At 56.1% G+C, this 13,331-nt stretch overlaps 2 protein-coding genes across 22 annotated transcripts in view; one reads left to right on the forward strand and one right to left on the reverse strand.

Annotated features, from left to right (window-relative positions):
• MAPT (microtubule associated protein tau) overlaps positions 1 to 7,401 on the forward strand; it is a 53,267-nt gene extending 45,866 nt beyond the window's left edge. For 12 of the 16 annotated variants that reach the window (XM_074926984.1, XM_074926991.1, XM_074926997.1 and 9 more), the window contains 3 exons: positions 825 to 906; positions 1,484 to 1,596; positions 4,247 to 7,401. In XM_074926984.1, the coding sequence (XP_074783085.1) occupies positions 825 to 906; positions 1,484 to 1,596; positions 4,247 to 4,462 (411 nt within the window). In that variant the 3' untranslated portion in view covers positions 4,463 to 7,401. Of the gene's footprint in view, positions 1 to 422; positions 462 to 824; positions 907 to 1,483; positions 1,597 to 3,626; positions 3,775 to 4,246 lie in introns of those variants that run through there. The other 4 variants (XM_074926990.1, XM_074927000.1, XR_012635182.1 and 1 more) reach the window with 3 other exon arrangements.
• Positions 7,402 to 8,448: 1,047 nt separating this feature from the next.
• Positions 8,449 to 13,331, reverse strand: part of KANSL1 (KAT8 regulatory NSL complex subunit 1) — a 101,598-nt gene continuing 96,715 nt past the window's right edge. For all 6 annotated transcript variants that reach the window (XM_074926563.1, XM_074926562.1, XM_074926564.1 and 3 more), the window contains 2 exons: positions 10,871 to 11,117; positions 8,449 to 10,526 (listed from right to left, as the gene is read on the reverse strand). In XM_074926563.1, the coding sequence (XP_074782664.1) occupies positions 10,233 to 10,526; positions 10,871 to 11,117 (541 nt within the window). In that variant the 3' untranslated portion in view covers positions 8,449 to 10,232. The remainder of the gene's footprint in view (positions 10,527 to 10,870; positions 11,118 to 13,331) is intronic.

Consider the following 13,331-nt stretch of genomic DNA (forward strand, 5'->3'; position numbering starts at 1 on the left):
CCTGACACGCCTGATGGTCCCAGACCTCTCCAGTCGTTAGTGTTTTCCAGTGTGGTGTTTAACTGCTAACGTAACCACTAAACAGCTCCCCGTTAACCTCCCTCGTGTGTGCGTCCCGTGGAACCCGCAGCGCCGCGGCCGCGCTCTGAGCGGGGCGGCTCGAGTGGAATTGCTGGAGCCCATGTTCAGAGACGTGATGGGGAAAACTAATAAAAACCCAGAGCACAATATCATGAAATACTCTTGTGGTTCGGTATATTGTAATTGCCATTTTGATTTATATTATGTGAACTCCTGCCAGATATTTAGACTTTGCTTTGCCTTTTTTTAACCCTTATTTCCGTTACAGCATTTTTCAGAAATGCATATTTTGGTCACTCTTTTAAAAGTTCTGTGCACATTGATCATTTCTGTTCTTTCAGTTTTTGTGGACATAAGCTTTATGTTTTACACCAGAAAAGGTATTTATTTTTTACGTTTTCTCTCTGGTATATCTCCTTCTTTTGGATGATGTGTATGCAAATCTTAATTAATTACCACTCCACTTTCTCTTTCACTTAAGCACTTTAAAATTGCCTCTACTTCCCCCCTCTGTGGAGAGGTGATCTTGTGCATGCTGACATGTTAAGAGAGGCTACTGCACACGGGCATTAATGATCTCCCATTTCTGATGGCAGTTTCTTTTGTATTATTAATCTTACTGGGGTTTAAGCTGTCCTTTCCCTTGAATCCAGATCAGGTGCCGGTGTGTGTTGTGCCTCCCCCTCCCCAGGTTGCCCGTGGTGGCAATAAGCTCATTGCCTTTTCCTTTCTCGTACGGACAGGTTCAAATTGTTTACAAGCCAGTCGACCTGAGCCATGTGACATCCAAATGTGGTTCCCTGGGCAACATCCATCACAAACCAGGTACCTTTTGACTCGTCAGCGCTGGGTGCTGGTCCCCTGGGAGCTCACAGGCTGCATCGTGGTGTGCCTGTGGAGATGGGGAGAGGGTTGGGGGAGCGCAGGGAGCGAGGGGAGGCACATGGAACGGTGGCCGGAGCATCAGTGAGCCCTGGGGTGCTGGTTCCCAGCTCTGTCAGTGCCAGACCCTCTCTGGTCTGCCTGACCACTCGGTAGTAGAGGAGGGACCTGGTGCAATCCACAGGCACCCGTCTGTGCTGACACATCACTGTAAATGGGAAGTATTTAGGAATAAACAGGGGGAACTGATGGTGTTTAGGGGAGTAAAGTTACCTCCCTGCCCTTGGATCTGTAAACCATCGGGGTGTCTGTCAGCGCTGCGCAGCAATCCTTTGGAGAGTCTCCTTACCCTGGTTCCTGGGTTTCGCAGATCACCGTGGGGTCCCTCTCGCTGCCATTTTCCTGGTCCTCGCCCTCTGCTCGCCCTGGAGTGCTCTGGTTGAGCTCAGACCTCGGTGCTTTCCCCCAGCGTGCCCTGGCTGCTACAGGAGCTAACCCTGCCCGTGCTCTTCTCTTCCAGGCGGTGGCCAGGTGGAGGTGAAATCTGAGAAACTGGACTTCAAAGATAAGGTGCAATCGAAAATCGGGTCCTTAGATAACATCAGCCACGTCCCTGGAGGAGGAAATAAAAAGGTAAAGGGGCACTGGGTTGAGAACAGACAAGCTGTTCTGCTGCGAGGGTCGGTCTGTCTGTCTGCCCTGTGAGCAGGCGTGCAAGCGGAGAGCGGTTGAAGTCTGGACTCGGGGAAGGTGCTGCTCCCCCGGCTCCCCCGCAGACCTCTGCCTGCCTGGCAGCACTTCTTCCCCAGCGCTTGGAACGATTTGCTGCCCGTGTTCCAGCGTGGGGTGCTCTGTGCACGCTTGTCCTGCGGAGGGCAGAAAGCTCCCTGCCCAGGGACGGGGTAACTGGCCTTCTGGGGCTGCCGCGCTGCGTTTGCCAGCCCTGAGGACGTCTGTGGGAGCACAAGTGTGGCAATCTGTCCTCTTCCTGGCCCGTGGCCACCTGAATGAGTGTGAGTGTGAGTGGTATCCTCTCCTGTGGTTTCCTGCTCTTTCTGCTGTTCTCTGAGGTTTGTGCAGAAAGGTTCGTGTCTCCAACCTTCACGTTAAGGGAAGCCCTCAGCATTGCCAATTACTCCCAGCGGTGGCACAAAGCTGGCAGCTCAGGCTGCTGCAGAGGTGTTGCTTCCCCAGGGAGAGTGGAGCATTAAAGGCTTAGCTTTATTTAGAGAAGGTGACTTTGCAGTAGGCCGTCGTTTCAGAAGGAAGCTGATCTCTTCTTACTTCACATCTGAGTCTCTCAGCTGAGACTGACCAAGGACTCTGCGTAGGGAGGGGTGTGCATTCAGGGGCAATTTAAAATGAAAGACAAAAGCCAATCGGGTCAGGTGAAATATTGAACTTGGGGTGAGCCGTTTCCGTGGAGGCTTTGATGGTGACTTCACAGTAAGTCTTAGCTAAGCGAGACACCTCCACAGCCTGGCCTCAAGGACAGGCACGTCCCTTGCAGGCAGGGGAGCAGGGACATCAGGTAAGCACAGAGTTGAGACTCCAGCCTGGTGACACACATGCTTGAATTTCTCCAGGGAAAAGTGATTTTTATCTCGCTTGGTTTTCAAACACTTCTTTTTTTTTTTTTTTTTTTTTTTTTTTTTTCCCCCCCTCTCAGTGGGAGGGGAAACTTCTGTTTTGGCTCCTGCATTTTGGCACTTTGTTCTTGGCCACGTTTTCTCTGTGCACCTCCCAGCTCTTCATCTCCCGGCGGTGCGCTGGCTTCTGACTGAGGGATCGCTTGACTTCCTTACCCTTCTCTCACTGCTGCTCTACGCATCAGACTGCCCTGTGCTTCACTATTGCCATCATTTTTATCATTACAGTGATGATTCTTTCATATCCTGGCACATTCACTGGCCCATAGTTTGAAGAATTTGCCCTTTGGAGGGGGAATTTATTTGCAGGGGTGTGAATCAGCAGTGACATCCCCTGCCTCAGCCTCCCTGTGTGGCAGCTGCCCATACCCTGCCCCAGTCCACCCCTGGAGGAGGCTGTCGGTGTGACTTGAGTACAGATGCTGCCTCAGATTGCTGCCCTTGCGCAGCCCATCCCTGTTCACACCTCGGCCCCAGGGACCCCCTTGGGGCAGTGCTGCTCCGAGGTGGGACTCTCTGGTCACAGGGAGGGCACAGGACAGGGTTGAGCCCCATCAACCCTCACGTAGCGCGGCTGTGGGCGGCTCTGCTGCCCCTTCCCCAGCCTTTCCCATGTCCCCAGCCCCCTCCTTGCTCTGCCACACAGACGACCCAGGTCTGGACACACAGTCCACAGCTCTTCGGGCCAAACGCTGGTTCATGTCCCACTCTTGCGCTGGGTCTCCCGCGGGGAGCCGGGGTGCTCTGTGCTCTGCCAGTACCTGTGCCAGCAGCATCTGCTCTCCCTCGCTGCACCTGGAAAGCTTCCCTTCCTCTCTCCAAAGACAGCTGCTGTTCTTCCTATGAGGCAGTGAATGGCCCTGTTTTTCAGATCTTTTTTTCTCCCTGATTTTCTATTTCTTTTCTTTATTTTTCTAATCTTTTTCCTTCTGGTTGACATTTATCGGATCTTGTTTTTTGTTGCTGATGCGTTTTTTGCACCCCACCGCCCTGGGCGGGTTTCTTCACCTGTAGAGAGAGAAAGGCAAGGAAGACAAGACCCGTCCCCAGGCTGCTCGGACCCCGAGCCCAGACCCTGCTGGGCTCCAGGCCCTGGTGCTGGAGCCACCCACCCCCCCGGAGAGCCAGCTCCCCGCCTTGCACTCAGCTGGGGAGGGCACCTGTAAGTAGCAAACCCCATCCGCTTCACCTCCCCTCGCGCTCGCTGGGAGAAGAGGGGTTTGGCTCGTGGGAGCAGCATTTTGTGCCCAGCTGGGCCGTGGGTTAAGAGGCAGCTTTATGCACCGAATGGGGATCCCAACTCCCTAAAAAAAATCTCTGCCAGGGGAGTGGGAGCAGCGCAGGGTGTTCCTGGGACCCACGGCCACACCGGGCCTGGGCGCTTGGGAAGGATTTGGCAGCGTCCTCAGATGCTCCAGTCCTGCCCTCCCCTCCGGTTGTTCCCTTTCCCTTTGTGGGTAACTGGAAGGGACGTGCCTGAGGACTGGGGGCACTGGGGGCATCAGGCTAGTGAACTGAGCTTCCCTCCCAGCCGCACCACGGCAGTGACCGAGCGGAGAGTTTTCAGGTAAAAAACAGCCTCTCCGGACGCGTCCCGCATCCTCCCCGCTCACCACCCTCTCCTCTCCTTGCAGATTGAGACTCACAAGCTGACTTTCCGTGAGAACGCCAAAGCCAAGACCGACCACGGCGCCGAAATCGTCTACAAGTCCCCCACCATCTCCGGAGATGCCTCCCCACGCCGCCTTAGCAACGTCTCCTCCACCGGCAGCATCAATATGGTGGACTCCCCCCAGCTGGCCACGCTAGCCGACGAAGTGTCCGCTTCGCTGGCCAAGCAGGGCTTGTGATCGGGGCACGGCGGGCCAAGATGAGAGAAGACAAGGAAAAAGAAAGGAAAAAAAAAAAAAAGAAAAAGAAAAGAAACAAAAATAATAATCTGGCCTTCTTCCTCTGTTCCTTTTACAGCTGCTTCCCCATCCCCTAACTGGTTAATGATTTAACCTGCTTTTACTGTTCATTCAGCTCTAGCTCCAGGACTTCAAAATCAGTGACACTATGAGGTACAAAACCTCCTCTCCCCCCGCTCCTTGGAGCGCACAGCCCGTCCCCCCGCGCCCTCCCTCACCCCCCCCCTCCGGAGAGGTCCCCCGCTGTCCCAGCCCTGCCTGGGGCCACCCCCCCTGGCAGGGACCCTCCCGCCGCCCCGGGGAAGCGGGGAGGGGCATAGAGGGGGGGGTCCCTGCCAAGGGACCACCAGGGTCCTCACAGGGAGGGGACAGGACCTTCCCCTAAGGACGGTCCCCGCGGGCAGAGGGTGCTGTGGCCAGGGACTGCAGGGAGGTGCCCTCCCTTTCTGCGTTAAATTTTCCTGCTGATTTGGAAGAAACCTTTTTGTTTTTACCTCCGAAAGCCGAGATGTGTATGAAGATAACTGCCAGGTGTCCCCTAAACCGGCTCTCAGCGCCGGCAGCTGGAGTGCTGCCGCGGCCGGGGTGTCCCGTTGCGGGGGGAGCCCCGCCCGGCCGTTCCCCCTCCGTGGCTGTGCTGGAACCGCTGAGTGGATGAGTAGAGGCTTTTCCCCATTCCTTTGGCAGCCCCTCGTGTTGTAGAGTAGATTTGTCTGTATATGCTTGGACCGTGCCAGGGTGATTGTTTTCATAAACGAGCATGTGTTTAAAAAAAAAAAAAAAAAAAAAAAAAAAAGATAATAAATGCTGTAAGTATGTAAGTAGTTCTGAGCTGCCCCGTGCCGGCTCCGCCGCAGCCCAGCGAGGAGGGTCCAGGGGGAGCTTTGCTGAGCTCGGGGTTGTGCCCAGACCCGGCACCGCATGTCTGCCGGGTGGGGGGGTGCAGAGCCCCTGGGCTGCTCCCCGGGGAGGGGGGGGGCTGCGCCGGGGCTCCCTGCGCCCCCCAGGGCCGGGGATGCTGTACCAGGGGCACTCGCCTCTGCAGGCCTGGGATGGCCCCTGGATTTGGGTGCAGCTTGTAACAGTTTTTGGGTTGATCCTTTTTTTTTTTTTCTTTTCTTTTTTTTCTCTTTTTTTTTTTTTTTTTTTTTTCTCCCTGCAAGGTCAGCTAAGAGATCGCAGAAGTGGCAGCTCCATGGCTCTGCTCTTCTCGTGCCCTTGGCAGCGGTAGGAGACAACCGGGAGGACGCGAGGGGAAGGCGCGGGGGCCGCTTGAGCTGCTGCGTGGTGGCAGCTCCCCCAGGTCCCGTCCTGAGCTCAGGGCCCAGAGGCTGCTCCCTGGCACCGACCCCCCGGGCGCTCTCCTGGTTTGAGTTGGCAGGAGGTTACCCCTCACCGTGTCTCCTTCACGCAGCACTAACCCCCCCCGCCCCGCAGCATCATACAGGGGAAAAGAGCTGATTTATTTCTTACTTTTGCTGCTTTTATTCCTGTGGCAACCTAGGGAGCCTGAGGGGTGGCCCGGGGCTGTGCTGCACCCGCAGCCGTCCCACATGCCCCTTCCTTCTACAACCAAAGAGCCTGAGCTGCGATGGGGGCAGCTCAGTGTGGGCCCCCCCTCCCTGCCCCACCGGGAGGCACCAGCCCAGCCGGGGGGGTTGCTGGAGGTGGCGGCGAGGGCTGAGGGGGGGCCCAGGGGTGCTGCAGACCCCCCACCCCAAGGGCTGTGCTGTGGGGAGAGCCTCCCTTTCCCAGCGAGGGGCTGAAAACCTGCTCTGACGGGGACAGCGGGGGGCTGGGGGGGCCTCGGGCTGGGGGCTGTGAGGCTGTTTCAGCAGCTGTTCATGGCGGGGGGGGCAGAGCCGTGGTTCCTCCCTGCCTGGGACCCCTCAGAGCCAGTGAAGCCGGGGCCTGTGTGGCCCCCCCCGTGGTCCCTGCGTGGCTGCTGCCAGGGTTAAAACCGAGGCCTGGCTGGTGCCTGGGGAGGATGGTTGGGTCTTGGGGGGGGTGAGGTGGGTGTGGGGAATGGCAGGTTGGGGAGGGGGTGCCCCCCCCTTGTCTCTGCAGCTCCAGCAGCTGCTTTACTGCCGGGGAGAGGCTGGTGCAGCACCAACACCAAGAGGTCGGGCGACAGCCCGTGTCCCGCTTGTCACTCGCTCCCTTTCAGTCAACTCGCTGATTGTAAGACTCTGTCCCCCCCCGTCCGTGACTCTGTGTCGGTGTCGGACGCAGGAGCCGCTGTGGTAGTTTTGTCCTTTGTAAAACGAGCGAGAGGGAACCCGCCGCGCGCTGGTCACCCCCGGGGACTCTGCTCGGCGCCCGGCCTGGTCCTGCCCGGTGCCACCCCCTTGGCCTAGGGACACCAACCTGGGGGCCAGGGGCCACCTTAGCGTGGGGTGAGCTCCAGGGAGCAGCCCCAGCCCCCCCATTGCCCCCCACGGTGCCAGGACAGCCCGTCGCCCCACCGTGTCCCCGCTGTCCCCTGCCCCGTGTTCAGACCCAGGCCTGAGGGTTACCAGGAGCAGCTGGGCAGACTGACCCATGGCTTTTCCTCGACTCCACACACATCTTGGTCTGAAAAGGGGTTAAAACCGGCACGGATTCAAAAAAAACCCGTGTTTCTGCACTCAAAAAAAAAAAAAAAAAAAAAAAAAAGCAGCTTCTTCACTGAACTTGGGTGTCCGAGTGCCGGTGGTGCAGCCGCGTCCCCGTGCGCCGGGCGGGAGGGAAGGTTTGATCTCAGTGTATCATTCTAGCTTAGCTTCTGTCTGTGCGTGTCCATAGTGTATCGTGCGTTTTAACAACTGGGTTACACTGTTGCCGTAAAAGTGAATTTGGAAATAAAGTCATTACTACGATAAACGCTGCCTCCTTTGCACGGGGACCGGGGGGGGAGCCCCACAGGAGATGGGACTGGGCACACAAAGGGCTGCTCCTGCCCCCCGGGCTTGGGCTGGGGCTTGGGCTCAGGCCGAGCTCTGGGCTCAGGCCACGCTGAGGGGACCCACTAACCAGGGAGCAGTAAAGATGGACAGGGAGGCTTTTGCTCTTTTTTTTTTTTTTTTTCCTTCCCTCCCCCGCTCCCCGGGCGAGGCCGCGCTTCTCCCTGCAGCGCAGGGGGGTGCAGGGAGGGGAGGCCCTGCCCCATGGCCAGCGCAGGGGCCCGGCCCCCAGGAAGCCCAAGTTTTATTTTCAGTGACCGCGGCCCTTTTCTCTGCACAGCTCTGCCCCGCGCGGGGGCTGCTCTGACTCCCGGCCCCCCCCGCAGCCCCAGGGCCCCCCATTCCCGGCCCCGCAGCAGCACCTCCAGCCCTTCGCTCCGCACCCGCCCGCTGCAGGTCAGAGAAGTTTCCAGCTGCTGGTGCGGCCGCCACCGTTTGCTTTTCAGATGGAATTTTTCCTCCCCTGTTAATTAGTTTTAACAAACGCGGTGATGCCCAGGTTGCTGCCTCCTTCTTCTTTGACCATCTGGCTAATAATCACCCAGCACCTTCCTGTTTCCCATCCGCTGGGGTAACGAGGAACAAAGTTTAATTCTGTTATCTGGGGGATTGAGGAGCACCCGGGGAAGTCGCCTCCCACCACTCGCCTCTTGCAAACATTAAACTTTCACACGAGGGCAAACACTTGGCACAACCCGGACCCGGGTGCGAATCAGCAGGAACCGGTTAACCCTGAAAATGTCAAATAAAAGCGACACGAGGCACCACCCAGCCCTGCCCTGCCCCATCACACCCCAGCGTTAAACGCAACAATTCCTGCGCTCACCGACAGCAACTGCTGGGGAAAAACCTTGGAAAGGAAAAAAAAAAGCCTATTGAAAGGGGAGTGGGAGGGTGGGAAGCAGCTGATTCCCCCCCCCCCCGGACACCGGGCCCCTTCCCCATCCCAACCCAGCGTCTCACAAACACACTTTGCATGGAATATTCTGTTTTAATTTTTTTTTTAATCTTTTCTTCTTTTTTTTTTTTTTATAAGCACATTTGTGCTTTGCCAACAGAATCAAGACATTAACAAAGATCAGCTTCTCGGAAGAAAAGCATTTCTATATAACAAGGACATTACACAGCTCAAAGCAGGAAAAGAAAATATTTACAAAATACAAGGTGGTTTTTTTTTGTGGTTTTTATAATGCTAAAAGGGTTATTCAGAATTTTCAACCTTATAAATAGAAAAGCACTTATGCAGAGGGATATGGTAGCATTGTTTTGTTTTTTTTTTTTTTTTAAAGAAACAATGACAAATCCTTTAAACTAGAACAGAACCAAAAACACTAGATAATGTTGAAAATTGTGAAAACCCCGACCATTAAGCAGTTTAGCTACTATTTCTTTACGATTACAAAATGGAAAAAAAAAAAAAATGTCCTTTGTATTTTTTTTTCCTTTTTTTTTGGTGATGTGATTATACATAAGACAGGCACAATGCTAGCAACAGGACAGGGACCAATAGCCACACCGTTGGGATCAGAAAGCGTTACAGATGGGAACGGTGTGCGGGATCCGGGAGTCACTGCGGGTGCGGAAGGGCCAGGGAGGGAGGGAGGGAGGGAAGGGGGGAGGAACAACAGCGAACTCGGTTTCAAAATAAAATACCTGTCAGGAGGTGGCACGCCGGACCAACGACTGGGAAATGAAACAGAATCGACCCCGTTCTCGGACCGTGTGTGGGAGTGGAGCGAAGCAGTGGTGACCGATCCCGCCCCCCCCCAGCACCTCAGCACAGCCGCCCGGCCGCCCCCCCCTCCTTCCCGCGCTTATTTCCCCTTTTCTGAGACCAAACCCACCTTAGAGGGACCACCCGGCGCCGCCCCACTCGTGGCAGGGGGGTGCCCCTCGGCCCGACCCCCAGCTCCGGCCTCGGGCACTCGAAGCCCCTCGTGTGGCAGCTCAAAGCCGCGGCCCCGAGACTCTGCTCGGGCTCGAAGCATCCGGCAGCGCCGGGCCGGGGCTGATCCCAGACCCCGCTCCTCCCCGCAGAGCTGTGCGGGAAGCGGCTCCAAGGGTCCTTCTGTCCTCCCCCCCAGGGACCGGGCAGCCAGACCTCAGCTCAGCAAAGGGCCGCTCCCAAAGCAGGGGAGGGGGCAGGAGGCGGTGGTGGGGGCAGAGGGGAGAGCGGGCAGGGGGCAGAGTCACCCCTCGGGATACCTGGAACTACAACCTGGGGGAGGAAAAAAACCGGCGGAGGGTGGGGGTGCAGGGTGGGCACTCTGCACGTGAGGACAGACAGACAGCTAGTGAAGGTTGCAATCCCAAGACATCACTTTTCACCACTAATTTCACTCCACTAAAATCTTTCAGGGAGGGGGGTAGCGGGTTAAGAGAAAGACACACCCTTTTGCTTGAGAAAAACTATCCCCGAAGTCTGCTAGTCAGCTAAATCCTGTGCTCTAGTTTTATACACCTAAGAGGGGAGGGGAGGAAAGAGGGAGGGGGTCTGGTGGGCTGCTCCCCTCCCGAGGCTTCACTCCGCTGGGAGGAATCAGGGGGCTCTCATTCGTGTGACAAGGAAACATGGAGAAGAAGAAAAAAAAAAAAAAAAAAAAGAAAAAAAAAAGAAAACAAAAAAAACAGTTTCTAAACTCCTTAAATTCACTAAAAACTGTGAAAATTCCCGGCAGGATGTTTGAATATCAAACGCAGATTTTGGAAGCTTTAATGCCAAGAGTTAGTTCTGTGTGTTGGTTTTGCTCATGTCTTCCCGTATGTCTCTATCTGTGCGCTGGCCGCTGAACTGCTGCGGAGGAAGAGGAGGAGGAGGAGGAGGAGGAAGAGGAGGAGGAGGAGGAGGAAGAGGAGGAGGAGGGTGTCGCCAGGGGGGTTCGGCTCTTGAGGCTGGCCAGGTTGGGCAAAGCAGAAGTGCCATCGGTCTCCCGGGAGGATTTACTGCCCGACGTGCGCCGGGTGCAGCGCGACAACCGGTCTTGGGGGTCAGGTTGGTCCTCGCACTCTGTCCTGGGATCGTACGAGAGCGGGAAGGTGCGTCGCTCCCAGGGCTGCACAGCCTAAAGGGAAGAGACACCAGGCTATGGAAAACCCTCTGGGAAAGCTCTTCTGCTCCCCCTCCACGCTGAGGCCAGGGTGTGGGAAGCTTCAGCGGGCGTGGGGTGAGGAGGCAGCAGCCTCTGAACTGAACCAAGCGTTGGGGCCGCATCCTGCTGCCCCACCCACGGCCCGTCCAGCCCAGCGTTTCCCAGGGGCAGGTTTCTGAGCTGCCTCCCCACGACAAGGGGGATAAACCAGCCAGGTTTGAGTGTCAGATTTACCCCTGCCAGCCACAGGCAGCGTGTGGAGCTTCCCTCCAGGAGCAAAACTAGAGCAAAGGGTCGCAAGCGGAGGCAGCACCCACCTGCTCGTCCAGGCCGGCCTCGGGCGTGGAGCAGCGGGTGTCCTCGCTGGAGAGGAGCCGCATGGAGTCACGGGAGAGGGGGGTGAGGGGGGCAGAGAGCAGTTCGGGGCTGATGGGGCTGCGCGGTGAGTGGGTGTGGGACAGCTCCGAGTGGGAGTGGCAGCTGCCCACGTCAGGGGATGCCGGCTGGGGAGTCGAGGGGTTCCCCAGCTGGGGGGTCGTCCGTCCGTCTGTCGACCTGTAGGACCTGCGATAGGAACACAGGGGAGAGCCTGGTTTCAGTCCCAGCTCTGCTCCCAATGATACGGGGGGGGCCAAGGCTGCTCGCTGTTGCCCTACGGTCCCCCCCACCACCCCCACCTCGGAGCAGCCACGTGTCGGGGAGCGCCGCGGGGCTCTGGCACACGTGAGCAGGGAATGCCGAGACCCAGAGCAAATCCACACTCCTCTTTGTCCCAACTCTGCTCTCTCGGTGCAGTTTTGCAACACTGACGCTGCTCTCCTAAGGCTAGGTGTCCCACACATCTCCTACGCTGCGAGTGCTGCATCAATACCACGAGGAGAAGCCACCCCATGACATCAGACACTTCAAAATGGGTTTTTCCGAGTGTTTCCACCATCCACACGCCATGTGACACCAGGCAGCTCAAGAACCAGGTGTAGTGAAACAGTAACACTGAAAACGCAGCAAGTTCAAAGGTTGGGGTGTAGGAGGAGCACTGTAAAACCCCTAGACTTCAGAAGATTTAAACCAAGAATTAAGACAGTTTCAGCACCTACACAGATTCCCAGATAAAAGACCCACAGGCTGCAAACAGAGAAACCAATTGGAGCTCCCACACCCGTGTGCAACTCTTCAAGATGAACTGCAACAGCAAGTGGCCATCAAGGACTGGCAAGGATCAGATTCCAAAATTTACCTTGGGCAAAATGTTCATCAGAACATACAAACCCAGCCCCAATTAGACATAATAAAACACCTACAACGTGCAGCAAGCTAGATGGAGTCAATGTGCTGGATCAAGATTTAATTTAAAAGCTGCTACAGGAAAAAAAACCCAACAATCTGTTATGTACACGAGGCAGGGAGACCACCAGAGGCTCAGCAGATCTGCCGGAGCAGGTCACAAAGAGAAGGGCATTTCAGGGAAACTGAGTTTACCCCAGTGTTTACTGGTATTACCTGGCCCAGGAACTCCACAGGAAAGCAGCAAGGTACTGGCTGAATCACAGCAACAAGAAGTTACCAGGACATAAGGGACTCCAACAATTTCTAAAGACAGACTAAAGCAGCTGCACAGAACAAGCCCAGGATGGGAACGGAGGGACTGAGCGAAGATCCTGCTGAGGAGCAGCTCGGGACGTGGCAAACACTGAGCTGAACTCGGCCAAGTCGCTCTCAGCACAAATGCAGCAAACCACGTCCCAGGCTGTGCTGGGGAACGCGGCCAGTGGAGCAGGGACACTTTGTTCCCCATCGCTCCGTGCTGGGGAGCTGCACTGGGAATACTGGCCCAGGCCTGGGGGAATCCCCATCCTTGGAAGGGCTCACACCAGGGCCAGCCAAAGCCACAGCCAGCCTGGTCTCCTGCTGGCAGCAGCCCTGCAGGAGCCTGGACCTGAGACCCCAGGAACTCCTTTCCCACTTCCATTTCTAAACTTAAGAGATGAAGTTTGAATTGACCTCAGTGACCAAGCCAGGACCTCAACACAGCATCTTTCACCAACGTCCTTCCAAGAGGGTCTTTAGAGGAAGGAAGTTATGGCGAGTTGCTATCGGATGTGAAAAAGTGGCCAAAGAAGTTTGCAAAGAAACGCCAAAAGGTCCCACGCTCCAACACCACTGGGAAATGCAGCTGCAGATAAAACGAGGCAGCAGCAGCACAAATGGAGCTTGACAGATGCCACTTATTTGCAGAAGTTCTTGCAGAAATCGTGCACAATCGCACGAGCAAAACAGGGCTAAACTGAAACCACAACCAGACCAAGGCGACTGCGTCCACGTTTGCATGCAGCTGTAGCTCAGCAGCATCTCTGCCCAAGCACACTCATTCAAAACCAAACAAAGCATCGGAAGCCAAACGGAGAAGAGCAAATCTCTTCTTACGCAGGGTTTATGAGATCGACAGCTGGAAATGATGTGGTTTTAGACACCCACTCGCAAAAAGACACTGCAGAAAGGCAATCAAGTGTCAAGTGATCAGAGGAACGTAAGGACACGTGTATAAACGAGGCAGAGAAACAGCGGTGCTGAGGCAGTCGAGCGGAGAGGCAGCAGCCAGCCTGACGCTGAGAACGAGCGCCGTTCCTTGTCCCTGCATGAGGGACACCCATCTCAGCCCCCCGCGCTGGCGCAGCACCCTCCACACTTCTAGAGCGGTGAAAGCGCTTGAGGAAGCGGAATCCAAACAGATGGAGCAAGAGTTGGTTGTCTGCAACTCCACTGGAGTGTAACTTCACC

The sequence above is a fragment of the Athene noctua genome, chromosome 25 (assembly GCF_965140245.1).
Source record: "Athene noctua chromosome 25, bAthNoc1.hap1.1, whole genome shotgun sequence".
Classification (NCBI taxonomy): Eukaryota; Metazoa; Chordata; class Aves; order Strigiformes; family Strigidae; genus Athene; species Athene noctua.